The 26,133-nt window shown below is 50.9% G+C and overlaps 1 protein-coding gene across 2 annotated transcripts in view; it reads left to right on the top strand.

Annotated features, from left to right (window-relative positions):
• BTAF1 (B-TFIID TATA-box binding protein associated factor 1) overlaps positions 1-26,133 on the top strand; it is an 852,875-nt gene that overhangs the window by 345,938 nt on the left and 480,804 nt on the right. For both annotated transcript variants that reach the window (XM_085606166.1, XM_085606165.1), the window contains exon 13: positions 4,558-4,682. In XM_085606166.1, coding sequence (XP_085462292.1) covers positions 4,558-4,682 — 125 coding nt within the window. The remainder of the gene's footprint in view (positions 1-4,557; positions 4,683-26,133) is intronic.

Below are 26,133 nucleotides of genomic sequence, written 5' to 3'. Positions count from 1 at the left end.
CCCTTCGTATCTACTCCTCCAGCCATGCCACCTCAGTACCACCGCATGTCGGGGTTCATTTGGCACTTCTCCAGCAGGAAGATGCGGCCCTCTTGGCCAAGGGGGCCATTGAGCGCGTTCCGATGCCAGAAGTAGGTCGTGGTTGTTGCTCCCACTACTTCTTGGTTCCAAAGAAGGACAAAGGTCTGCGTCCTATCTTAGACCTCCGGAGCATCAATCTCTTCCTCCGGAAGGAGAAGTTCAAGATGCTCACGCTTGCTCAGGTCTTGTCTGCCCTAGACCCACTGGCTGGTAGCGTTAGACTTGCAGGATACTTATTTTCATATCCCATCTTGCCGGCTCACCGGCGTTACCTGTGGTTCACGGTAGGCCACGAGCACTTTCAGTTCACCGTGCTCCCTTTCGGCCATACCAGCGCCCCTCGGGTGTTCACGAAACTGATGGCAGTGGTCGCAGCTCATCTGCGCTGATCAGGGGTTTGTCGCCCCCCCCCCCCCCTTATCTCGACGACTGGCTGTTGAAGGCGGGTTCGCCCCAGACAGTTGTCTCCCACCTCCAGACTACGGCTGACCTCCTGCATTTGCTGGGGTTCTCCATCAATGTGCCGAAGTCGCACCTGATTCACTCTCAGAAGCTCCTTCATAGGAGCAGTTCTGGACACGGCGCAGTTTCGGGTTTATCCTCCCGAACAGCGAGTCTGGGACATTCGGGCTATGATTCCGATCCTTCTGCCCGGATCCTGGGTTTTGGTCAGGAAGACCCTGAGACTGCTGGGCCTCATGGCCTCCCGCATCTTGCTAATCGATTATGCCAGATGGTATATGCGGGCTGTGCAGTGGGACTTGAAGTTCCAGTGGACGCAGCATCGGGGGAACCTGTCAGACTACATCCAGATCTCGGAGGGCACTGCACAGGACTTGCAGTGGTGGCTCACGAACCAGCGTTGGGTCCGCGGCAGATCCCTCTCCCTTCCCCAATGGGAGCATACAGTGACGGACACGTCCCTCCTGGAATGGGGTGGCCACATGGGAGAGGCGGAGATCAGAGGCCTCTGGTCTCTGGCAAAGTCTAAGCTCCATATCAATCTTTTGGAGCTCAGAGTGATCCTACTTGCACTCAAAGCATTCCTTACCTCTGTCAAGGGGAGAGTAGTGCAAGTGTTCATTGACAACACCACCGCCATGTGGTACTGCAACAAACACAGCGGGGTGGGGTCGTGGACCCTATGTCAGGAGGCTCTACGTCTCTGGACGTGGCTGGAATGTCAAGGCATTTCCTTGGTGGTTCAACACCTGGCAGGTACCCTGAACGCCAGGGCAGACTTACTCAGCCGCAGGTGCATGTTGGATCACAAATGGAGTCTTCACTCCGAGGTGGTGTAAGGTCTCTTTCAGCAGTGGGGAGAGCCTTGGTTAGATCTCTTCACCACCGAAGAGAATGCGCAATGTCAGCAGTTCTGTGCGTTGGAGTTTCCAAGGCGGCACTCGCTAGACGATGCTTTTCTTTGCGAGTGGAGTTGCGGTCTGTTGTACGCCTTTCCACCTATTCCACTTCTGCCCAGAGTGCAGAAGATCAGATGCGACCGGGCCCAAGTCATTCTTGTGGCACCGGACTGGGCTCGAAGAGTTTGATATCCCGAGGTACTCAGTATGAGGGTGGATCCCCCGATCCGATTGCCTCTTCGGGAGGATCTTCTGTCGTAGCAACAGGGGACGGTCCTCCACCCGAACCTGTCCAGCCTCCACCTCCTTGCGTGGAGATTGAGCGGTGACAGCCGATTCCATTTGACTTGCCTCCCGAAGTCTGTAATGTGATTCTGTCAGCCAGGCGTCCCTCCACAAAAATGGTATACGCCTGTCGGTGGAAAAAAATTGTGGCATGGTGCGCAGCAAAATCTGTTGATCCTCTTGCTGCCCCTCTTTCTGAGGTCCTATTGGTCCTTTCTTTGGCCCAGCAGGGCTCTCCTTTGGGCACTATCAAGGGCTACCTTTCTGCTCTTACAGCCTTTCTTAGACTGCCTGATCAGCCCTCTTTTCATGTCCCTGGTTGTCAATATATTTCTCAAAGGCATTACTCACCTTTTCCCTCCTATTCCTTTTGTGATGCCTCAATGTGACTTGAACCTGGTTCTCACATAACTGATGTGCGCTCCCTTTGAGCCTCTTCATAACTGTCCGTTGCTGTTATTGACTTTGATAACTGTCTTCCTGGAGGCCATCACCTCCGCTCTGCGGGTGAGTGAGCTCCAGGCTCTTTCCCGCAAACCTCATCCGGCAAGGTTGTGCTTCGACCACGTCCCTCCTTTCTACCAAAAGTAGTCTCTGCCTTTCATCTCGGGCAAACTGTCACTCTGCCCACTTTCTTTCTGCCTCCGAACCCTTCAAGAGAAGAGGAGAGGCTCCACCGTCTGGACCCAAAACATGCGCTTTCATTCGGCTACGTGGGCGCCAAGAAAGGCCGGGCTGTGCACAAGCGCACTATCACCTGATGATGGGTTGTCTTGTGCATTAAAGCCTGTTACTCTCTGGCTAAAAAGGAACCACCTGGTGGGGCTGCATGCCCATTCTACCAGAGTGACAGCAGCTACCACAGCGTTGGGACGTGGTGTCTCCCTGCAAGACATCTGTCAGGTGGCCACTTGGGCCTCGTTGCATACTTTCACTAAGCACTATTGCCTTGACAGTCCGGTCCGGAAAGACTGCTTCTTTGGCTGTTCGGTTCTTCATGACTTTCTGGTGTCATCTCACTTCGCAGACCCTCCTCTGGGGTTGGTATTGCTTGGGTATGTATTCTAAGGTAAGGAATCTATCACGAACGTGTCTCTTTCAGATGCACAAGTTACTTACTTGTGTTTCGGTATATCTGTAAGAGACATTAGTTAGTGATAGATTCCTTACCGCCCGCCCATCCTCCCCGTTCTGTGAACTGTTCTCTAGGGTTCAGATCATCTCTTTCAGGGCCCTAGTTCTATTGCACCAGTGGTCGGTCTCTGGCATGACTGCGTTCCTGGCGTGGAAAATTAGAGTACAGAACTGACGCGTGGGCGCGTCTAAGTAGCTCCGACGTCATCTCGGCTGCTACGACGCCAGCGACGTACGTGGAGCCGCACGACAACGCCTACTGACACGCAGGGGTACTGCTGAGGAAAACCTTCCGGATCCAGTCTGACGCCTGGGGATTTTCTAAGGTAAGGAATCTATCACTAACTAAGGTCTCTTACAGATATATCGTTACACAAGTAAGTAACTTGTGTGTACGGTCATATGCGCCCACCCACCTCGCCAGGTACCTTTTGCAGTATCATCTTAATTAGATACATGCATTCATGAACATCTCCTTTTACTACTCTTACTATTATCACCCTCTACGGGCAAACAATCTAACAGTGGAGTTGGTGCACATGTGCATCATCACCAAAAGGAGGAGTCCCCTACCTCCTGACTGGAAAAGACTTCTTCGAAGAAAAACAAAGCGCAAACATCTGGACCCAACAGTAGATGGCGATCTATGCACAGCATATGACTCTACAGCTCTATATGCCAAGAACAGATGCATACTGGGTAAGTAGCATTTTCCTTCGTATCCCAGTGTGGTGTATGCAGCTTTCATGAAAAATGTGCCAAAACTGAGCTTTATTTAGGTGGTTTTATATCTAAATAGCTTTAGAGAAGTTGGCTAGTTTAGCCTACAGAACTTTATTGAAATTCATCTGGCTGCAAATGTATGATAAAACCAAAAGCTGCAGGAGTAATCAAATCTCACTGTACATTCAGCTGAATTTTCTCAACTAATTTTGATAAATGTTAGCAGTCAGTTACAGAGAAGCCTTCCCTTACCACCTCAATGGCGATTTTATTTTAATGATCTGTGGTTTGCCTCTCAACCTAGTTGCCATAAATCTTAACATTCTTCTAGTTATCATAATTAATTCTTGGACCAGTGCATTGAATAAAATGATAATTTATCTACTCAGTTAAACATACCCATCTGCAGATTACTGTTGCAACAAGATGGTTGGGTTCTTTACTCCGAATCCTTTCTGTTTCCGCAGTATAAAATGGAATCTGGCATAAGTCTGAGATTCAGTCAGTCAATCCACCAATCATGTTTGTCTTGACAGTGGAGAGTGGGCACACTAACAATGCATATATAACAACTTCTGATACTTTTCCCCTATAGGAACTAAATGTCCCTGCATAGGAAAGTCCCCAACCCATTTACCTGTTTCGGCTCAGATTTATCTGCCTGAATATTTATTAGAAAAGTGGAAGAATCAAACGCCTTTTGAACTTTAGGTACTCCTATTTAGATGCATGGTCTTCTCACAGTTAAGTTGCTAACTTGGACCATTCCCACTGATTCAAAGCCTTGCAGTGCTTCATAAATTTAGCCTTCGCCTCTGGAGGTTATGCTTGGGTGTACATTATCCACATTAGGCACTTGCCAATTTCGCTTTTTACCTTAGTTTAATTTTGTAATATTTTTTTTCTTAACCTGGTTTATTTTCTTGACCTTTCTTTTCGAAGCACAAAATCTGTCTTTGCTTTTTCTTTTTAGGTTCCGTTCATTGTCAGCACCTTGTGGGATGCTCTTCTAGAATTGGATGATCTTACAGCTTCCACTAATAGTATTATGACACTCCTATCATCTCTTTTAACATACCCTCAGGTTCAACAATGCAGGTAACTTTTTTTGTTGAAAGTAGACCCATTTATCTTGAAGTTGTATTGAATTAGTGATGTTAATCTAGGATTAACTTGTAGCTGCAGGCAAAATATGAAAAGAACTTACTTGGTCTTATGAAATATCCACCATTTTGTTCCATTGACAATTCAAGTCATTCTTTAGCTGGCAAAATTCATATGCATCCCTCATCTAGCCAAGTGTAAAAGTTCTGAATTCCTCCATGGGTAGTATGGTGCCAAATAGTCAGCAGCTGTGGTTGGTCTCAAAGGATTAAAACTAAATCGAGAGGAAGAGTCCCAGCAGAAGTGAATTAGGCATTGGATGGATGGGAAGAATTGTGCTTTTGTTGCAGACATTGTGAAAATGAAACCAGAAACCCTAAGCTCTCCATTTGCATACACATTTGAAAATTCTTTTTTATATATATTTTTATTTTATTCATTTCAACAAGTGTTTTAATGTTGAGATCACATCTGACAACCACCCGACTTGTCACAAAGTCCGAACATTGCAAACCTGCAGAGTCCATATCAGCATTTCCTGTCTACTCCATCACATTGACCTTACCATTCTCCCAAGGCTTTGTGTAAGGACCCCTGAAACTACTAATGTTCACCCTCTCTACCCGTATCGCACTTATGTATCCCCCGCCACCCACCTCTCAGTCCACATCAGTGTGCCATCCTCCCCATATTTTATCAAATTTCCTCAAGCACCCTCTCCCCTTGATTTTATTTTCCATCATTCTACAATATTCTATCCCAAGCTCCCAGTCCTGATGTGTGGGGGAAATTCCAGAACCCCATCTCTGTGCAATGTCGTTTTGACCACCTTGCAACCCAGATTTACTAGTAGTTTCTGATAACAGCAGTGATCTGATGAGCCCCATATACCCATCAGCGCCAGTCTTGGCTGTAGCTCCAGGGGTAGCCCCAGGGGTAGCCCCGTTGGTTCATTCAAGAAATTCCCAACTACTTCCAAGAAGGCTTGTATGCGGGGGGCAGCTCCAGAGTCTGTCATAAAGTACCAGGTGTATGGTTGGTGCGGTCTTGTGTGCCCCCCCCCCCACCCCTGTGCTTGCCTAACCCGCGGGGCCTGTTCCCTGAATCCGTGGGTACCTACCTGCAAACAGCACCTCTTGGAGTGCCCCCAGTCTCCATTGACTAATATTGGGTTCGGTGACCTCTGCACCCGGCCGCCCCAGTGCCGCTGGACCTCTGACCCTTGCCCAGTGTTCTAGAACCCCGAAGACTGGATTTGTATGTAGAGTACATACCAGTAAATGTGCACGACTGTTTTTCTCCCATATGATTGCATGATCGTTCCAGATAGTTGCCCTGTATCTTTTACATGGCTAAGTTACTGCTATTGCTGATTGACACCACAAAGTATTTTCAGTATCACTGTAAAGTATTCGTATTGCTTTTGCAAACATATTCATACTGTACCTGAAAAGTATTGCTATTTTGAACTGGTACTTACCTGCAACTGAGTTCTCTTGGTTCTAAAATAAAAGTAACAAAGTAAAACGTTTATACAAAGCAATTGGTCTTGGATTCAGTCTTTGAGTGTGTGTAATCATTTCTTGCCTGAGTGTGTAAAACAAATGCTTAACACAGCCCTCTGATAAGCCAAACTGCTAAACCACACTACTACAAAAGAGTAAGGTATTATCTACTTTAACCCCTGTAAAGCCTCTGGGGATCCACTGGACTGTGCACACTATTCCTTACTTTGGTTAAGTATATAGAGAGACAGCTTCCTATTCTACCTCTGTGCAATGTCCTTTTGGCCACCATGCAACAGATTACTAATAGTTTCTGTGAACTGGAGTGATCTGATGGGCCCCATACACCCAGCAGCACCAGTCTTGTCCTGTAGCCCTGTTGCCTCCTTCAAAGAATTCCCAGCTGCTTTCCAGAAGGTTCGTATGCGGGGGCAGCTTCAGAGTGTCAAAGTCCCTACCAACGCATAACCCCTAAGGTGCAACTGCTGCCCTGCCAATCCTGCATAGTAAGGTGCATGTGTAGTATGCACAGTGCATAATCTTGAACTGGATGAGTTGCAGGGATCTCTGGAGCCTCCTGCTAGCCATCCTCGTCCAGCACCCCCAGGTCTTGCTCCCATGTGTCCTGTAGTTTCAACAGAGGGGGCTGTGTATTTCTCATCATCCCATATGTAAGTGAAATCAATTTCTTTTCAGCCTGCCCATCTAGGAGACTACCTTCCAGCGGGGAGTCCTCTTGCGTCTCTTCTAGAGACACACATTCCCTGAGGAGGTGCCTCAATTGACCATAGCACAGCCTTTGTCTATCTGACATCCGATGTTCCTTTCAAAGGAAGGCAAAGGAAACCACCCCCTTTCGCATCACACACATCTACCAGCGCCGAAATGCTGATGTCTCTGCCCTGAAACCCTTGCAAAGCCACAACAGGTCTCAATCTGGAGCCCTCTCACAATGGGGTTTGTGGGGTCATCCTACAGCTCCATCCCATTTCTCTGGTCAGTCTCCTCCAGATATCCACCACTGTCCCAATCACCGGGCTCGCTTCGGGAAGCAGCCTGCTCTGTAAAGTGCATGTAGGTAACTGTTGGCCACAATTCCTATCCTATCTCGCTGAAATGCTGGGTCAGCCCAATCTGCGTATGCCCAATCATTTACTACACTCACTTGTGCTGCATCATATTTCTGCACATTTGGTATTTGACCTCTGAAGGACTCTCATAGCTATTCAAGGGTAACCCCCCCCCCCCCCCCCCCCCGCCAGCCCCTGGAGTATTGTTAGCACAAGTGCCTCCACCCTATTGAAAAATGTGTCCAGAATCCTAGAAGGGCTGTTCTAGAGTACATATAATAACCTGGGGGAGTGCCACCATGTTAAACATCACCTCCTTCCCTAATAACGAAAGTGGCAACAACTGCCAGTGTTTCACATCTTGCTCCAGTATTTTGAGCAAAACAAACCGATTGGCCTTGTTCTACAAGTCTCAATATTTAGTTATCCAGATCCCAAATATTTAAACTGTCGTTTCTATCCATAGTGGCAGAGCGAGTATAAGAACGTCCTCCTTTTTTATATGTTCACTCCCACCTTTTGCCTGGTATTTGATACAATTTTGACTGAAGTGCACTGGGTTCCTGCTAAGCGGGTCGCCAGTGCTCTTTACCTAAAACAAGTTAACTGTGCTATTGTTCCCCTGTTCGCCAGACCTTTAGCACCCCTGTTTATCCCTAGTAAGTGGCACCCCTGGTACTTGGGGCATGGGTACTAAAGATGGTCCCTAAGGGCTGCAGCATGTATCGTGCCACCCTAAGGGACCCACCACCAAACTCATACAGACTTCCATTGCAGGCTGCATGAAATGGTGCAGACAAAAGTGAAAGAATGACGTGACACACTCTGTGTGCCATGTCCACAGACAATGCATTTGATATATGTAAGTGACCCTACTGCAGGCCTAACACCCTTAGGCAGTGTGCATTATATTACATGTGTGGACATATCTGCATGAGTAGATATTCCCTTGTGCTGTCCAGCTCAATTGCTAGATAGTACTTGTGAACAGGGAGGCCATCTTAAGTATATGTATGGGGCACTGGTCATTACGAGTTCCCCCAGCTGCATGATGGCTTCACAGAAACACATTGTGTTTGGTATCAAACACCTTATCTTAATAAATACATACTGATACCAGTGGTGGCTTTATTTTTTTAAAAGGTGGTTTTATTGTTTTAAGGAACATATCGGTTACAGGTACATCAGCAATTATTAAATCACATCCCAAAGAGTAAATTGAAGTAAATTTTCAACAATGGCTTTTCTCCAGTTCGGTCACTTATATTTATGTGTTCCATTGTTGCTCTTTCAGCTCCATCTCACCAGTAGGAGAGGTACACAGCTCCCCCGGTATGTGGTCCATTTGTCCCATTTTTTTTTTATCCCACTTTTTGGGACACCTGGATTTGAATACTTCTTTTTCCGCAATCATACATTTATCAAATTCCTTAGTCCATCCCCCTGAGGTCAGCACCTCCGTTGCTCCCCAGTGCATCGCTATTGTGCGTTTCACCAATGTGTAGCCCAAAGTGACCCATTGCTGTTCCACCACAGTAAGGTCTGTTGCCTCCTATATGTTGAGGAGCCCCAGTTTTGGTGTCACTTTAATATCTTTGCCTATGGCCCTATGCATGTGTTTCTCTTTCCCTGTATGTGAGGGCATTCCCATATGATAAGATAAAAGGTAGCCTCCTCGTAAAACTGGTGAAGACAAAGTGCATCTTCTCTGCGTCCTATCTTTTTAAGAGTGACCCCAGTAAGATAGGTTCTGTGTAGTGTCTTTAGGCACCACGCTCTCTCCCTGCTGTGGTGCCTTCCCTCCCTCCGTGCGCTGGCACTGGGGGCTGTGCTGAGGGTGCCAACGAGTTCTGCCACTGGATTCCTCACCATTTTTACATTAGGTGCATTCCTGCGAATGTCATTGGGGTGTGTGTGACTTAGCCATGGCTGATTGACGTGCCTTGGGGACTGTGCTATTTTCAATGCTGCCACTGAGACTGGACATTTTGTGGTCTTGTTGACCACCTTAAGGAGGTACTGCCCTTGGTTGTGTGCCCTGGATGTGCAGAGGGTCAGTGGGCTGCTAAGATTGTTGTGGTCATTTTATCCTGCATTGCTGCGTATTCTGTGGAGGGCGTTGCATGGGCCCTGCAACACATATTCCTTACCTCAGTGGGCCTCTGTTTTAGCATTGTACTGGTTGTGACTGCCTTCCTCCGAGTCCACTGAGTGGCAGGGGGCAGTGGACTTTTTCAATTTATTGGCATGGGGGTCCTCTGGACGGATCTCTGACCATCCCCACATCAACCGGATCGTTGGGCTCACCTTGGCACGGCGGGAGTGCGCTGCATGGTTGAAGGTGCCTCTGTGAGCAAATGCGTGGTGTACCCACTGATTGGATGTCTACTACACCAGAGTTCGCTTCATCCCAGATTTTAGAGGTATTCAGTTTCGGTGTTGCTTGGCGCATATCACTACTGTGGTCCGGGCCTGGCTGCTGCTGCGGCCACCATGGGAGGACTGATAAATCCCAGCCTCTCCTCACGTTTGAGGCATGCAAATCCACAAAAACTATGCAGAAGGCTGGCTCTGACTGAGGCCGACGCCCAGGGTGATGGCCCCTCTACCCTGGAAATGAGGCTGTTGGCCATGCAGCGCAGCCTCCAATCCATTGAGGGCACGATGGCGGCTGTGAACCTCCGCCTGGAACACATGTCCGCGCAGCTGGAAAAGCAGAATCTCCGCATGGGGAAGGTCTAGCAGTGGGTCTCCGCGACTGAGGATGGCCTGAGTGAAGTGGCTGGGAAAACGCTCAACATGGAAAAAGTTCAAGCACTCATCCAGGCCAAGAACGAGGATTTAGAGGCGCGGTCCCAGCGCAACAATAACTTGCGGGGCTGCTGGAGTCCACTAATGTAGGCAAGACGGAGACTTTCGTGAAGAATCTTATAAAGGACATTTTTGGTGCTGAAAACCTTATCTGCCATGTTTATTGTTGAACATGCCCATCGATCCCTCGCGGTCAGGCCAGTGCCAGGCGCTCCCCCCGGCCAATAATTGAGACTCCTAAATTATAGAGATCGAGACCATATCCTGCGCTTGGCTGGGAAAAGGGCAGTATTGTCCCTCAGGGTAACTCCCTTACATTTTTTCCTGACTTTACGGTCGCGGTGCAGGCCGCTCGACGGGAGTTTGAAGCGGTGAAAGTTTTTGCAGTCGGAGGGGGTCCCCTACGCCATGTTGTACCCTGCTAGTTTGCGGATAGGACCTGATGGAGACTCTGATTTTTTTCTAACCCTAAAGTGGCCCTGGAGCATGCCAAACAATTGAAGCGAAGACTGCGTGATTCCAGCGCTACACAGGATGAGGAGGAGCAGTTGGAGGGTGGTTCGTCGTCCTGACCTATTACTAGTTGGACCTGTTATGCATGGACATGTTGCACAATGTCGATACTACGTTATCTGTTGGTCTTTCTTTTTGTTTCACATGTGGGAATTGGTGCACTACATGGCGACTGGGGGTCTTGCTCTCCGGAGCTCCGTTAGGGCGGCTGTGGGCTTTTTTTTTTGGCAGGCACATAAAATAGACCTGTCCAGCCACCTCCTACTTGTTAGGAGGCTATTAACACTCTGATGCCCCACAGATGGGGAACCCCATATACATATTGCTACTTGTTCTTCTTGGGGAAGGGTTCAAAAGAGAAGGGATGGCTTTGGCAAGTTGGGGATTCTGAAGTGGATGGGGGGGGGTGGTTGGGGGGGCTGTGGTTGGGGGTCGGCGGGCACTATGTCATTGCTGTGTGGTTGAAACCAACTTGTATCATGCAACAGCGGGCACACATTGTGGGTTCTATTGCACATGTTCATATCTCTTTATGGCTTTGTCTACATCAGTGGTAAAGTACAGTTTTTGACCTGGAACGTACGGGGTCTGAACACTCCAATGAAAATCCAATCTGTGCTGGCGTATTTGGATAGGATGGATGTGCAAATTGCCTTTTTGCAGGAGACGCACCTCACTACAGCCTCGCAAAAAAGTGGGTACACGATTGTAGAGTGTCAGAATAGCATTCTCCTATTCTTCCTATGCCAGGGGTGTGCTGATCCTTGTTCAGAAAGGGGTCCCATTCACTGTTATTTGTGCAGAAACAGATGAGCATGGCAGAGTAGCACTGGTGTATGGCACGTTGGATGGCAAGAGTGTGTTGCTGGTCAACATATATGGACCAAATGTGGATGATCCAGCCTCTTTTGTGGACGTATGGGTTTCCCCCGGTGGAACTCCTCTGAGGCGGTGATTTTAATGTTTGCGTGGACATGGCTATGGATCGATTGGGCAGTAGTACGGTGTGGCCTAAGCAGGCCTCTGAGGTGTTGCTAGGGCTAGTGGATGCGGGAGGTCTGCATGATGTATGGCATATGCAGCATCCTGGAGAACAGGAGAGCACCTTTATATCCTCTGCGCATGGGACATGGTCACGCATAGATTTCTGGCTTGCAACAGCGACTGCCTGTACCTGGGTGGTGGGGGTCAACCATCTGGCTAGAACGCAGTCTAATCACTCTCCTGTGGTTCTTAAAGCTACAGGTACCTACATGTGAGAGACCTCCCTTTGCGTGGCATCTGCAGCCATCCTCCCTCACGGACCTAGTTTTTAGGTCTTGCCTAGCAGCGCGCATGCGCTGCTCTGCGAGACTAATTGTAAGGGCTTCAAAAAGCTCACCACACACGCTTGTGCGGCCTATTGCTTGTGGTTACCCGCACAGCGCCATATGTTTTGAATTATCGTGCCCAGACACTGGCGCGATAATTCAAAACCTATGGCCTGGGGCTCGCTCTCGCGCGCACCACTCGCGGGACGCTGCATTCCTTGTTCATACATAGGTTGCAGACATCAGAACTTTGGATCTTTCTGTGTCTGTCACGTCCCTTTAAGACAAAGGGCAAGAGGTCCAATAACAGTTGTGCTGAGGGTGACTCACCTGACCCCTTCTGGCATCTTGCGCTAAGCGCGTTTTGACAATGGGGGGGGAAAGGCTCACGTTGTGCTATTGAAACCAGATGTCCCTTGCTCTCGAAAGAGTTTCTAAAGGGAGTAGTTCTTCTTCCAAGGGTTTTGGCTAGGTTCTATTTACTCAGTGGCTTGTTTCCCTGGACTTTTCATCCCACGCCTCCAGTTAAGTTACCCACGTTCATTGCTTTTTGGCACGTTGACGCTTTCTATGCAGTGCCTCAGAACAATGTACGGCTTCACTGTGAAAAATATACAAATTGTTGACAAGCAATGGAGTAAGACCTGTGTAAAGATGTCACAGAATTGTGACCTCTGGGACATGCGAAAAAGTGACAGTGAAGCTTCTGTTTGTGACACCAAACCCTGTCCGATGTACTGTGCACAGCCACAGTTCCCAAGTCCAAGCAATTCAGGGCCGCCGTTAGTGCACTGCGACCGGTGCAGCCGCACCTGGTGCTGAGCTCAGCAGGGGGCACTGTGTATAGAAATAATTTATCGGTTTAAAAGCACCAGCTGTAGAGTTACTTGGGAGTCCAGCAGGTTTAAAGCAACAACAAAAAAAGGTTAAGATAACTGTAGTGATTAATGATCCTGCTGGAGCGAGATGCAACTTTTGTGTAGTGGCTGTGAGAAGTTGGCCTGATATATGATGTCACTAGTTCTAGTGTACACCTTGTATCAGTCCAAACAACCCTTATGGTGATTGGTTGTAAAGTCAACCTTATAGACCAGCTATCCTAGTGGTAGCATGGACAAGAGCAGTCTTAGGCTAAACTCTGTATGGCATGTGAAGCCAGCTGTTATACCATTTGCAATCCCTTGAATACCAAATGAAAGGACACCACAACAGATGTATATAAAAATAGAATGTATTTATTCTAGTCCAAATACCCTCAGCACTCTTTATGAGATTCGAGGTAAGTACAACAGTCTTATTTAAGCATACATAAGTCACACAGGTAAGTAATACAGTTAGGCCCTAGGGGCCACGCAAACAATATACTAAGTAAGTGGTATAAGGACCACTGTCACAAACGCAGGTTAGGCCTAGGCCTAGGGAATCGCTGGGGCTACACTATACTGCCAATTGCTAGGAAGTGGGAGGCCCACGGGATTCAGGTGCAGAATGGAAACACTCACTCGTAATGCGTTAAAGTCGATAGAAATAGTAGTGTTTAGAATTTAAGAGTTTTAGGACACTTCGGAAGGAGCTAGGAGTTAGAGACTTGGAAACTAGACCCTGGGATAGTCAATACCCTTGTGAGCACCGGAGTACTCAAGTTACCTAGCCCACGGGCTGCGGGTGCATAGGTGTGAACTTGCATCGGGTTTCGTCGTCGACTCCTATGGATGCCTGAAGAAAAGATGCTGACAGGCAGTCAGTGAAGAGTGTCCGGTGGATTCCAAGGATGGAATCAAGAAGGTGGATACCTGCAAGCAGAGGGGACAGTCTAGGTCACCAGCCAGGAGCTGGGAAGGAACCAGGCGATGTCGTGAAGATGCAGGTGAAGAGGTGAAGCTTGTCGCAGCAGCCACGGGTACCAGGAGGCGTCGAGGATGACCAGAACCAGGAGCCGAGCTGCCCCACGAAGGCTCTTGCTGTTGGCGGCGTCTATGTAGATCTCGGATTCAACAAGCCTTGGCAAGCGCAACCCACGCAGGATGAAGGATTCGCTTCTGTTGCAGACCAGGAAGGCCTGAGGAGCTTCTCTTTCACAGGGAAGCAAGGGCCAGTCTGGAGGAGCCAAACCAGCGGTGGAAATTTAAGGGTTCGTCGTCACAGAGGTTACTAGCCAACGGGCAAGTAACCGGACAGACGAGTCGAGCAGGAAAATGCAGAAGAGCCCCACACAGAACTCGTGGAGTGTGGATGGCTGATCTTCGGTGCAGATGGTGCTCGGGGTTGGGGCTTCTCAATCCCCAGAGCACAACTTCGAGGATGCCACAGAAGCTGCGCTGGAAGCTAGTAGCCAATTTTCCCAGGTAGCCGGTCCCACGTCTCTCGTCTCCTCCACGGATCTCAGCTTTGCTGTGGATGTGGATCAGGGTCGGAGAAGTCTGGAAGTCAAGGCGCTGGTCGGGCTCTGCAGTCGGTTCCTCGTAGAACTTGGGCAAAGCAAACAGCAGGTCGCTTGATGGTGCCCGTTTGCACAGGGTGGTCACTCCTTGGCCACAAGGGAGATTCTTCAGTCTTCTTCCGTAGTAGAATGTCGAAGGTCCAGAGTTTCTGTTCAGTTTCAGGAATCGGGATAATCCAAAGTCCTAGGGACTCAGCTCCCACTCTTATACTAATCTGGGGGGCTGGGTTACCTGCTAGGTCCCTCCTATGGGTGGGACCAGGGAGGGGGGTGGTTACACCCCCTTCCTTTTGTCCAGTTTCGCGCCAGGACTGGGGCTGGAGTGCCCCAGCACCGGTTTGAACCGGACTATGCATGGGACACCTTGTGTGCCCCAGGCAGTGTCTCGTTTCATTCATCCCTCCCTGCCCCAATACACTAAGGCCTGTCTAGGGTGGTGCTAGCACTTCCCAAGGCAGGAAACCTATTGTCCAAGCCTCCCTCGCTGGAAGGACTCCCAGCAGCAGGAGGTCAGACTTGTGTCTGTGGCAGCAGCATCCATTTTGTGATGCTGGGGCTCTGGTTAACTTTAACCGGGTAGTAGGTCTCCAACATGTCTTCTCCCCCTAGAAGGGGGGAATACTATCCTCATTGCCAGAAATGGTGTGGGGGTAGTATTCCAAAGTGTTACACCTTACACGACATGTTTTGATACAGCCAAACCATAGTTACCATAACCGCGAGGATTATAAGGCACTATAAGAGTATATGGTAGGCGATATCATAGAACAGCTATAAGGACAGGGTTCCGAAAGCTGCAGACAGGCTCAGCTCATGCTAGAGCACCATCTCACATGTTACCAAGCACTCGGCCTTCAGGATTGTTAAGGCCTGCCATAGGAGTGACTGATAGGTTACCCATGTGTCTATATATAAGGTAGGCATAGGAATACTATGCCTAAGCAAGGGGTGATTACACAACCTTGCCCCAGCTGAGTGATCAGCCAGTTGTGTCATAATGGAAGGCCAGCCAGGGGTGGCATAATACATGCTGCAGCCCCTGGTAGGCCTAGGGTACACCTATGCCCTGGGTACCGAAGGTACACTGTACAGGGCCCTAAAAGGTGATCCTTACCAATTGGGTTATGTACCTAAAGTACATAGTATGAATTTAGAGAGAACAGCTGGGCTGTGGGTCTGATTAGCAGGCCCACAGCCACATCGAAGTCGAAAACCAGTGAAGCAAAAGCAAAAAGTGGGGGTGAACATAGAAAGCAGACCCTACTCTCCTACAGTGGCAGTTTGGACTCATCATAAATTAGTGAGTGCAGAGGGATACTATGCCAGCTGCAAAGAGCATGCAGATCACAAGTGCATTTGATGTGGATAGCTCGGCGGGTTACTGCTTTTGTAACAGATAATTTTGCTACTTGCGGTTCATACATTACAAACCTAATATAGCACAGGGACCTATGAACTGTCATCAGCAAGCATTGAAAATGCAATAGGTCTCACCTTTTGATTAAGTTAAATCCATTTGCTTTGCTAATGGTATTGTATAGCAAAGCAAATGGCTTTAACTTAATGAAAGGCGAGACCTATTGCATTTTTAATGCTGGTTAAACATGACATTGGGGAGGCAATACGTAACTATATCTGAAAGAAACACGTTAGATTCCTCACTTTAGAATATCCCCAGGCGTCAGGCTGGATCCGGAAAGATTTTTGTAGCAATGCCCCTTGTGCGTCGCTAGGCATCTTCTGCGGCTCCGTGTCAGTCGTCGGCGTTGTGCGCTGGAATGACGTCGTCGGAGTACTTAGATGCCGCCCTCGCGCGCGGACGTCAGTTCTTCTTTTTACCGCGCCGATCCGGGAAGAGCTTACCCCTTAGTCAATTTTTGACTAAACTTTTTTGACTTTTTGGTCTTTTGTCGACTCGACTCTGGTGCCGGTAGGATGCCTGGTTTTAAAGCCTGTGACTCCCGTCATCGACTGATGTCGGTGACTGACCACCATCGCCGGTGCCTTTACCGCCTGGTGGCCGACCACGACGCGGAGTCGTGCCCAGATTGTCAGGCCTTGACCTCGAAGGCTAGGCGGGAGCGGTCCCGTAAGCTTCTCAAACTTCGGCACTCTGCTCCGCGCCCCTCACGGTCCCGGTCCAGGAGGAGGTCCAAGGACCGGTCGCGGAGCCGCAGTCACCATCCTCGCTCGTCGGGCTCGAAGTCTTCGGGTAAGTCTAAGCGATCAAAGTCCAAGAGGCGACACCGCTCTTCGGACTTCCCTCGCCGGTAGCGCGACTCTGCCGAGGGTCAGGGTGGGCCCACCCCCGCGGCTCCGTCGGAGCCGCAGGAGCCGCGTCCGTCTCCATACCCGCCGGTCCCTGGGACTGACGCGACTCCGGCGGAGGTCAGTGCCTTCCTCTCGGCCATGAGGGGCCTGGCTCCGCCGTCGACGCGTGCCTTCGGGCCCCGCGGGCTCGACTGGGCGACCTCTCGTGCCGGCGGCTCCGGCGCCGTCTACTACTTCGGTCCTGACGCCGCAGGTCCCCGAGGGATCCAGGCCTGGATCTCTGTCGGCTGACCTCACGGCGCCGACACCGGTTCCACCTCCGGCGCCGTCTCCGGATGACGCCGTTCCCCCCCGGTTTAGCCCCAGTCCGGACCCGGCGCGGCGCCGCACCAGACGCCGATGGATGAGCGTTTCATCTACCATCCGGCTCCGATCCTCCTGTTTATCAGGAATCGGATGAAGGGGGCGACTGGGAGGGGTCTGAGGACCCTATGGCCCTCCAGGGCAAACTTTCACAGGACTGGGCAGACTAACTGGGGGATGCCACTGGTCTGGCCACCTCACCGGACGCTGGTTTCATCTCTCCTCCGACTGTGGCTTCGGAGGAAGGTGCAGCTTTTTCAGTGGTGCTGCGCAAGGCGGCCGAAGCCCTGGGGCTCGAGTTGCCTGTCTAATATCCTCAGAGGTGCTTCAACCGTCAGCAAGCTCCACAGAGCCTCTGCTGCAGTTCAATGAGGCCCTCATAGACGTTCTGCAGGGCACTTGGTCCAAGCCCTCCACAGTTCCTTCTGTGGATCGGAACGTGACCCGGCGCCACCGCCCTGCTCCGGGCGACCCCCAGTTTCCTGTCCCAACACCCCACCCCCGAGAGCCTGGTTATCCGGGCCTCCACTTCCCAATCCTCCTTCCCGTCCGCTCCTCCGGATCGGGAATCCAAGAGGCTGGAACAGTTCGGAAAGAAACTGTTCTCCTCCCTGAGATTGGGCCTGCGGTCTTTGAACACTACTTGCCTCTTGGACCGTTTCTCCCACTCTGTGGGATGCGGTGGAGGACGTGCTGCCCCTGTGTCCGGAGGAGGCCCGGACACGTCTCTCCCAGGCACTTGCTGACGGGCGAGATGCAGCGCGACATGCCATACGATGTGGACTAGACACGACGGACTTGCTGGGTAGGGTGATTTCCACCATGGTGGCGCTCTGGCGCCACGCCTGGCTGAGGTCCACGTCTTTTTCGGGGGATGTCCAGAATACCCTCATGGATATGCCCTTTGATGGCGCTCGCCTTTTTGGCGAAGGCGGATAGTGCGCTGCCTCGTTTTACGGACTCCCGGGCTACGGCCATGTCCTTGGGTCTCTCGGCCCCACGGCCGCACACTTCCGCTTTTCGCCCCTTTCGTGGCCAAGGAAGGGGCGCCTCCTCGCGTCCGCCTAGCCACCGGCCGCTGAACCAACCTGCATGCGGTCGCGGGTTCAGCCATGGCGGTACTAGAGGTCAACGCGGTCAGTCCACATCCACCCCAGCAGCATCCGTCTCAAAGCCCTCCTAGTCCGAGCTTTCAGGCCCATTCCACGCCAGTGGGAGGCAGCGTTCGCCATCACCTGCTCCACTGGCGCTCCATCAATTCGGACAGATGGGTGCTGCTACTCCCTCCCCTTCGAGACGACCCCTCCAGCCATGCCACCGCAGTGCCACTGTATATCGGAGGATCACTTGAATCTTCTGCGGGAGGAAGTTACGGCCCTCTTGGCCAAAGAGGCCGTCGAGCACGTTCCTGGTCCAGAAGTAGGCCGTGGTTGCTATTACCACTACTTTCTGGTTCCCAAGAAGGGCAAAGGGGGCCTACGCCCTATCTTGGACCTCAGGAGCGTCAACACCTTCCTCCGGAAGGAACGGTTCAAGATGCTAACTTTAGCTCGGGTTCTGGCTGCCTTCGACCCTGGAGACTGGATGGTATCGTTGGACTTGCAAGACGCCTATTTTCACATCCCCAGCGGTTCACGCTGGGTCAGGAGCACTTTCAGTTCACCGTGCTCCCCTTCGTCCTCACCAGTGCCCCTCGGGTGTTCACGAAAGTGATGGCGGTGGTCGCAGCTCATCTGCTCAGATCGGGGGTTCCAGTCTTCCCCTATCTCGACGACTGGCTGTTGAAGGCGGGCTCGCCCCAGCAAGTCGTCTCCCACCTCCAGACTACGGCCGACCTCCTGCATTTGCTGGGGTTCTCAATCAACGTGCCGAAGTCACACCTGAGACCCTCCCAGAAGATCCTCTTCATCAGAGCGGTTCTCGATTCGGCGCAGTTCCGGGCTTATCCTCCGGAACAGCGGGTCTGGGATATTCAGGCTCTGATTCCCATCTTTCGGCCTCTCTCCTGGGTTTCGGTCAGGTTGGTGCTGCGGCTTCTGGGGCTGATGTCCTCCTGCATCCTGTTGGTGCATTACGCCAGGTGGCGAATGCGGGCTCTGCAGTGGGACCTGAAGTTTCAGTGGGCCCAGCATCGAGGCAACCTGTCCGACCATGTCTTGATCTCGGAGGGCACTGCGAAACAGGACCGCGATTGGGTCAGCGGCAGATGCCTCTCCCTACCCCAACCGCAGCACGTAGTAGTGACGGACGCGTCCCTCCTGGGATGGGGGGGCCATATGGGAGAGGCGGAGATCAGAGGACTCTGGTCTCCGGCGGAAGCTCCACTCCATATCAACCTTTTGGAGATGAGAGCGATCCGGCTTGCACTGAAAGCCTTCCTTCCCTCTGTCCGGGGAAGTGTCGTGCAGGTGTTCACGGACAACACCACCGCCATGTGGTATTGCAACAAACAGGGCGGGGTGGGGTCGTGGACCCTATGTCAGGAGGTTCTGCGCCTCTGGGCATGGCTGGAACATCAGGGCATCATCCTGGTGGTTCAACATCTGACGGGCTCTCTGAACGCCAGAGCAGACGAACTCAGCCGCCGGTGCATGATGGATCACCAATGGCGTCTGAACTCGGACGTGGCGCAAAGTCTCTTTCAGCAGTGGGGAGAGCCTTGGTTAGATCTATTCGCCACCGAAGAGAACGCGCAATGTCAGCAGTTCTGCGCGTTGGAATTTCCAAGGCGGCACTCGCTCGGCGACGCTTTTCGTCGCGAGTGGAGTTGCGGTCTGTTGTACGCCTTTCCGCCTATACCACTTCTTCAGCACTCTGGGCAGAAGATCAGGCACGACCGGGCCCAAGTTCTTAGTGGCTCCAGATTGGGCACAAAGGTTCTGGTATCCCGAGCTACTCAGTATGTCAATCGATCCCCCGATACGACTGCCTCTTCAGGAGGACCTTCTGTCGCAGCAGCACTGGACGGTCCTCCACCCGAACCTGTCCAGCCTCCACCTCCATGCGTGGAGATTGAGCGGCGGCAGTTGATGCCATTTGACTTGCCTCCTGAAGTCTGTGATGTCATTCTGGCAGCCAGGCGTCCCTCCACAAAGACTGTATACGCCTGCCGGTGGAACAAATTTGTGGCATGGTGCACAGCAAAGGCTGTGGATCCCCTTTCCGCCCCTCTTTCTGAGGTTCTCCTCTTTCTTCTTTCTTTGGCCCAGCAGGGCTCTGCTTTGTGCACCTTGAAAGGTTATCTTGCTGCAATCTCTGCCTTCTTACGGCTTCCTGATCAGCCTTCTCTTTTCAAGTCCCCTGTTTCCCGTTTTCTCAAAGGCATTACTCACATGTTCCCTCCTGTCCCCATCGTAATGCCTCGGTGGGACTTGAATCTTGTTCTGACCTTTCTGATGTGCGCTCCCTTTTAGCCTCTTCACAATTGTCCCATTCGTCTTCTGACCCTGAAAACTGCTTTCCTGGTAGCCATCACCTCGGCTAGACGGGTGAGTGAGCTCCAGGCTCTGTCATCTAAGCCTCCCTTTCTTTCTGTTCATCCGGACAAGGTTGTCCTCCGGACTCGTCCTTCTTTTCTACCAAAAGTGGTGACCCCCTTTCACATCGGGCAATCTGTTACGTTGCCCACCTTCTTTCCGCCTCCGCATCCTTCAAAAGAGGAAGAGAGGCTCCACCGTCTTCACCCAAAACGGGTGCTGTCCTTTTATTTGGACCACACCAAACAGTTCCGGGTGGACGGCCAACTTTTTGTTGGATACGTAGGAGCTAAGAAGGGGAAAGCGGTACACAAACGGACCATCTCTCGGTGGGTCGTGTTGTGTATTAAACTTTGTTACTCCTTGGCGAAAAAGGACCCTCCTGTTGGGTTGAGGGCCCATTCCACCCGGGCCACAGCGGCGATTACTGCCCTGGGCCGGGGAGTTCCCTTGCAGGACATCTGTCAGGCGGCGACGTGGGCTTCACTGCACACGTTTGCCAAGCACTATTGCCTGGAAAGCCAAGTCCGGAGAGATGGCTACTTTGGCTGTTCTGTTCTCCAGGACTTTCTGGTGTGATCTTGGTTCGCAGACCCACCACCGGGGTTGGTATTGCTGGGGTATCTATTCTAAGGTGAGGAATCTAACTAACGTGTTTCTTTCAGATGAACAAGTTACTTACCTTCGGTAACGATGTATCTGTAAGAAACATGTTAGTTAGATTCCTCACCGACCCACCCATCCTCCCCGTTCTGCGAACTGACATCTAGGGTTAAGGCTATCCTTTTCAGGGCCCTAGATTTTTTGGCACCAGTGTCGGTCCCTTGCATGGCTCTGCGTGCCTGGCGTGGAAAGCTATGTACAAGAACGGACGTCCGCGCGAGGGCGGCGTCTAAGTACTCCAACGTCATTCAAGCGCACAACGCCAACGACTGACGCGGAGCCACAGACGACGCCTAGCGACGCGCAATGGGTATTGCTACAAAAATCTTTCCGGATCCAGCCTGACGCCTGGGGATATTCTAAGGTGAGGAATCTAACTAACTAATGTTTCTTGCAGATACATCGTTACCGAAGGTAAGTAACTTGTTCTTCAGGGAAAATGCTGGTTCTGTTGAGAGTGCGGGGGTCTTGTGGGAGGCCTTTAAAGTGACCATCAGGGATGTCTGCATGGGTGTGCAAGCTGGGGTATTGAGGGACCTAAGACGCAGAATCAATAAACTAGCTGCTGAAATCTCTACGCTTGAGTGTGAGTATGACAGGCACCCTTCTCAGACGACACTGTCAGCAATACGGTATCTTGTGACTGAGCATAATAATACCGTGGACCAGGAGCTGGTGCACAGATCCAGGCAATGCACTGCCCGATACTATGGGGAGGGGGTGTAGACCAAGTCGCTCTCTTGCAAAAAGATTAGCGGCTCCACGCAGTCAGGAGTGCATCACGGAGATGCTGGATGAGGAGGGGGTTGCACATTACGCTACACCCGAGATTTGTGAGAGTCTTCGGCTTTTATTCCAAACTATGCAAAACAGGCTGGGGTGCAGTCGACGGACATACATTCTTATCTGGATGACATTGCACTTGGATGGTTGTCCCAAGGACACAGGAATACATTACACAGCCATTTGATGTAGAGGACGTCAAACTGGCTATAATGTCTCTGCCCACATGTAAGGCTGCGGGTATTAACGGACTCCTCAGTGAGTTTTACAAGGCCTATGTGGACAAGCTGGCCCGAGGCTCTTGGAGGTTTATGCGGAGTCGTGTGATACGGGGCATCTACCACCCACTCTGAGAGGCACTTCTGGTGACTCTCCTGAAGCCTGACAAGGATGCCACTGTGCCATTCCTACAGGCCCCTTTCGATCATCAATATTGACAAGAAAATCTTGGCAAAGATGATTGCCAATAGGCTCCAGCCGCTGCTCCCTCTCTTGGTCCTTCCTGACCAATCTGGATTCGTATCCGCCAGATCAACCTCGCACAACCTGCGTACGGTGTTCGCCACTCGTCACTACTTTGACCCCGACTTTCAGGCAATGGCAGTGTTGCTTGACGCAGCGAAAGCATTCGATTCCCTTCAATGGGATTACATGTTTACTGTGCTGACTAGGATGAGTCTTCCCCGGTTTTCCTTCAGTGGATCAGGGTGCTCTACACTGAGCCAGTTGCCCGTGTTCGTGTCCATGGTTGGGTGTCTGCTTTCCCTATTGAAAGAGGTACGCGGCAGGGGGGCCCCTTGTCGCCTATGTTACTTGCATTGGCGCTGGAGCCTCTTGCTTGTAAGTTATGCCAGCGGCATGCGGCGGTTGCATTGCGTTTTCGGGAGCGACCGCTTGTGGTTTTGCTGTACGCTGACAACATGCTGCTATATGTGCGCAACCCTGCTACCTTTCTGCCAGAACTGCTTCGCAAATGTCAAATTTGAAAGATACTCCACTCTAGGAATTAATTGGGCAAAGTCGACAGTGTTCCCGTTAACAGCTGGTACGTGGGAAGTGGAGCTGACGTGGACTCAGGATCCGGTGAAATACCTGGGAACATGGCTGCATAGAAATCCTGATCAGGTCATTTCGATGAACTATGGCCGGGTTATTGCTCGGATCACTAATCAGGCGGAGCAGTGGGCTTGGTTGCATCTTTAACTTGTGATCGGATCGCAGTGCTCAAGATGTCTATTTTGCCCAAACTTCTCTATCTGTGAATATTCGGTTAAACATCTCGTGTCGGCCTTGCTAACATTTGAAGAAGCCCAGATGCAGTTGGGATGTACTTGTGCCGCCATTTGATGGGGGGGGGGGGGCTTTGCGGCCCCTGATATGAGACTATATTACCTGTGTACGCAGGCCCAATTTGCACACTAGTGGCACTTTCCACAGCGATTTCTACCTCACACAGCCGTATAGGCAGATGCTGTTCTTCCCTTGCCACTTGTGGCGGTGACACTCTCCGGTGGTGGTGGGGGCCCTAGAAACTAAATCAAACCTGTGCAGTGAACCGCTTGGGCCTGGAGGCCTCTGGCGAAATGGGCATAGCTTCCTTACCTCTATGCACCGAAACTGCCGCTGGCTGCATACCTCGATATTTTGGCTGCACAGGAGCGGTCCGCACTGAGCGCGCTGAAAGCTACTGGGATTACACAAATGGGGGACCTGTACAAGTGGGGCCAGTTTCGCTTGCTGCAGGATGTACAGGGCGGACGGGCCACTGGTTTGATGTTGGGATTCACCTATGTGCGAGTACGGCAGGCGATTAGAGCCATCTACCCTGACTTTCCGACTGAACCTAAAACGCTGCTGGCACTGCAGGCGGTGCTGGCGGGGAAAGAACGTAAGGGCCTGATAACCAAGCTCTATGATGAGTCTCTGCGTGAGAGGGAGCCAGGGGAACATCCTTCATATCTTAAATGGAGTGCGGCGCTGGGGTCCACACTTGCTTGAACAATGGAAATCCTGTTGTGCGTTAACAGGTCGCCTCTCGGCAAATTGTAATCTGCGCATCATCCACTTTAAGTACTTGCACCAGTTATTCTATACCTGGCTGCAACTACGGAGGTTTGGTTTGTGTGATAATGCGTGCTGCATGTGCTGTGGAGAGACTGATGCTGATTTTTCTACATTTAGCGTGGCAGTGTGCAGGGATATTTGTATTTGGGTCAAGGGTGGTGGGCGTCCTTACGGATGTGGTGATGGAACCTGTGCTCTGTGTTCCGGAGGTCTGCCTGTTGGGCAATGTGCAGAGTCTTCAGTCTTGCAACCAGTGCCTAGTCGCGGTCTCGACTCTGCCTGCTAAAAGGGCGGTGGCGCAGTGTTGGGGGGGGGGGGGGGGCAAAAACCACACCTACTGTTAAAAAATTTATTTGTGAATTAATATATTGCAGAGATCAGCTCAATACTTACGCGGAGGAGCTCCCCGAGGCCTAAAGACTTTGGGCCCCACTCACTGCATATTTGTTGTGCCACCCTGACCTGTAAATCATTACAATTATGTGCTGTTTTGTGCTTTGACAGGGTATGCCGGAATTGGGACGCCCTATATGTTGCACCACTCGTGTGTGTTCATGAAGCCTAGGATTCGCCCACTGAATAATGTAATGTTATCTATTGTGCTGGGTGGGGAGTAGGTGGGGGGCTGTTTTTCAGCGGGATTGGTTTTTTACTTGCAGGACTGTCACTGTCTACATATCAACGAGAAAACATGCTTGCGACATTGTGTTAAGCTGATATAGTTGGACCCAGATTTGGGTCTCTGTGTTACTGCTGCAAGTGATTTAATAAACATAAAAAAGTCTCCCCCCCCCCCCCCCCCCCCCCCCTAGGATTAGTGTGCCCACTGGGAGATCAAGCATGATCTTTCCCAAGTCGGTCAGCGCCTCTTTACCTAGCGCTGGTAGGGGGGGGAAATTGTGAGATAGCGTTGATTGGACTTCTCTCCCAGCTTGCCTCTAGAAACACAAATCTGCCCTGGGGGTCCGCCCATGTGTGAAATGGAGTGTAAGATTCTTTCTAATTATGATGCCTGTGCCTCTGGATCCTGAGGTGTATCCAGCGTGAACCAGGAGTTTATATCCCCATCTAATCAGAGCTTTACACTTGTTGCCTACCAAGTGCGTTTCTTGTAGTAGGACTATATCCGGGGCCTGTCGTTTGAGATTCTGCAATACAATCCTCCTTTTAATTTTTATCTCCCATCCCATTGACATTCCACGTTAGAACAGTCAATGACGACTCTACGAAGTTCTTCTCCGTTTTGTGTTCGTGAGGGATATATTAGAGCTCTGGAGCATGCAATCTGGAGTCCCCATTAGTAGAGGCTTTATTAAGATATGCATCCAGAGGGCACCTTAGTGGTGCTCCCTGAAAACCTACCAGCCTCTATTGTGCTGGCTGACTGGTGTAGTCCAGCCTGCCCCCACAGACAGTTTTCTGAACCCCTTCAGGTAAGAGGCAATGCTTTGAGGCCAGAAACAATGCCTGCTCCAGAAGGTGTGAACACATCCTCCAGCAGGATGGCTAGTGATATAGCATATCAAGGCCAGGGACTTCAAAGTCCCTGCCACCATTGATATGCGACCTCCCAGACCTGGGAGATGCCACCCACTGCCCTGAGGCCCATTTGGTACTAGTACAAGTGGGAAATTAGATATGTAGGTAGGCATGGTGCACTACCAGGCCAGTCATCTTGATTTTGGTGGAATTAGGAACTCCGGGAGTGGTTATGCCCACTCCCCACAGGAAGCGGTCCTATAGGGAGCTGTAGTGACCCCAAGGGGAAGTAGCCAATTGGCTTTTACCCTTCACTCACCTTAAACGCCCCTAAAGCCAGTATTTAGATGGCCCCCAGCAGCAAGAACTCGGATTTGTCTGCTTGAAGAAGAAAGGGCAAAAAAGAGCCCATGACGCGAGAACTGAGGTCTTCAGAACCGCTTGGTGCACAATCCTGCCTTGCTGCCGGACCTCCACAATTGCACAGACCCGGTTCATCCAGAAAGCAGTGTCTCCTCCCAAAGCTGTGGAGGAGTGACCCACGACTTCATCTTGCCAGCAACATCTCAGCTTAGTGATAACTCCAAAGTATTTACCAGATTATGACTATCTTGGTGTCTAAATTCATATAAAAATCTGGGTTTTTTTCTAAATTGGTCTAGTGTTTCTTCTTGAGTGTCTCATTTATTGACTTTGT

Source organism: Triturus cristatus, chromosome 1_2 (genome assembly GCF_964204655.1).
Source record: "Triturus cristatus chromosome 1_2, aTriCri1.1, whole genome shotgun sequence".
Lineage (NCBI taxonomy): Eukaryota > Metazoa > Chordata > Amphibia > Caudata > Salamandridae > Triturus > Triturus cristatus.
The sequence above is the reverse complement of the archived record's forward strand: the minus strand, read 5'-3'. Positions and strand labels throughout refer to the sequence as shown.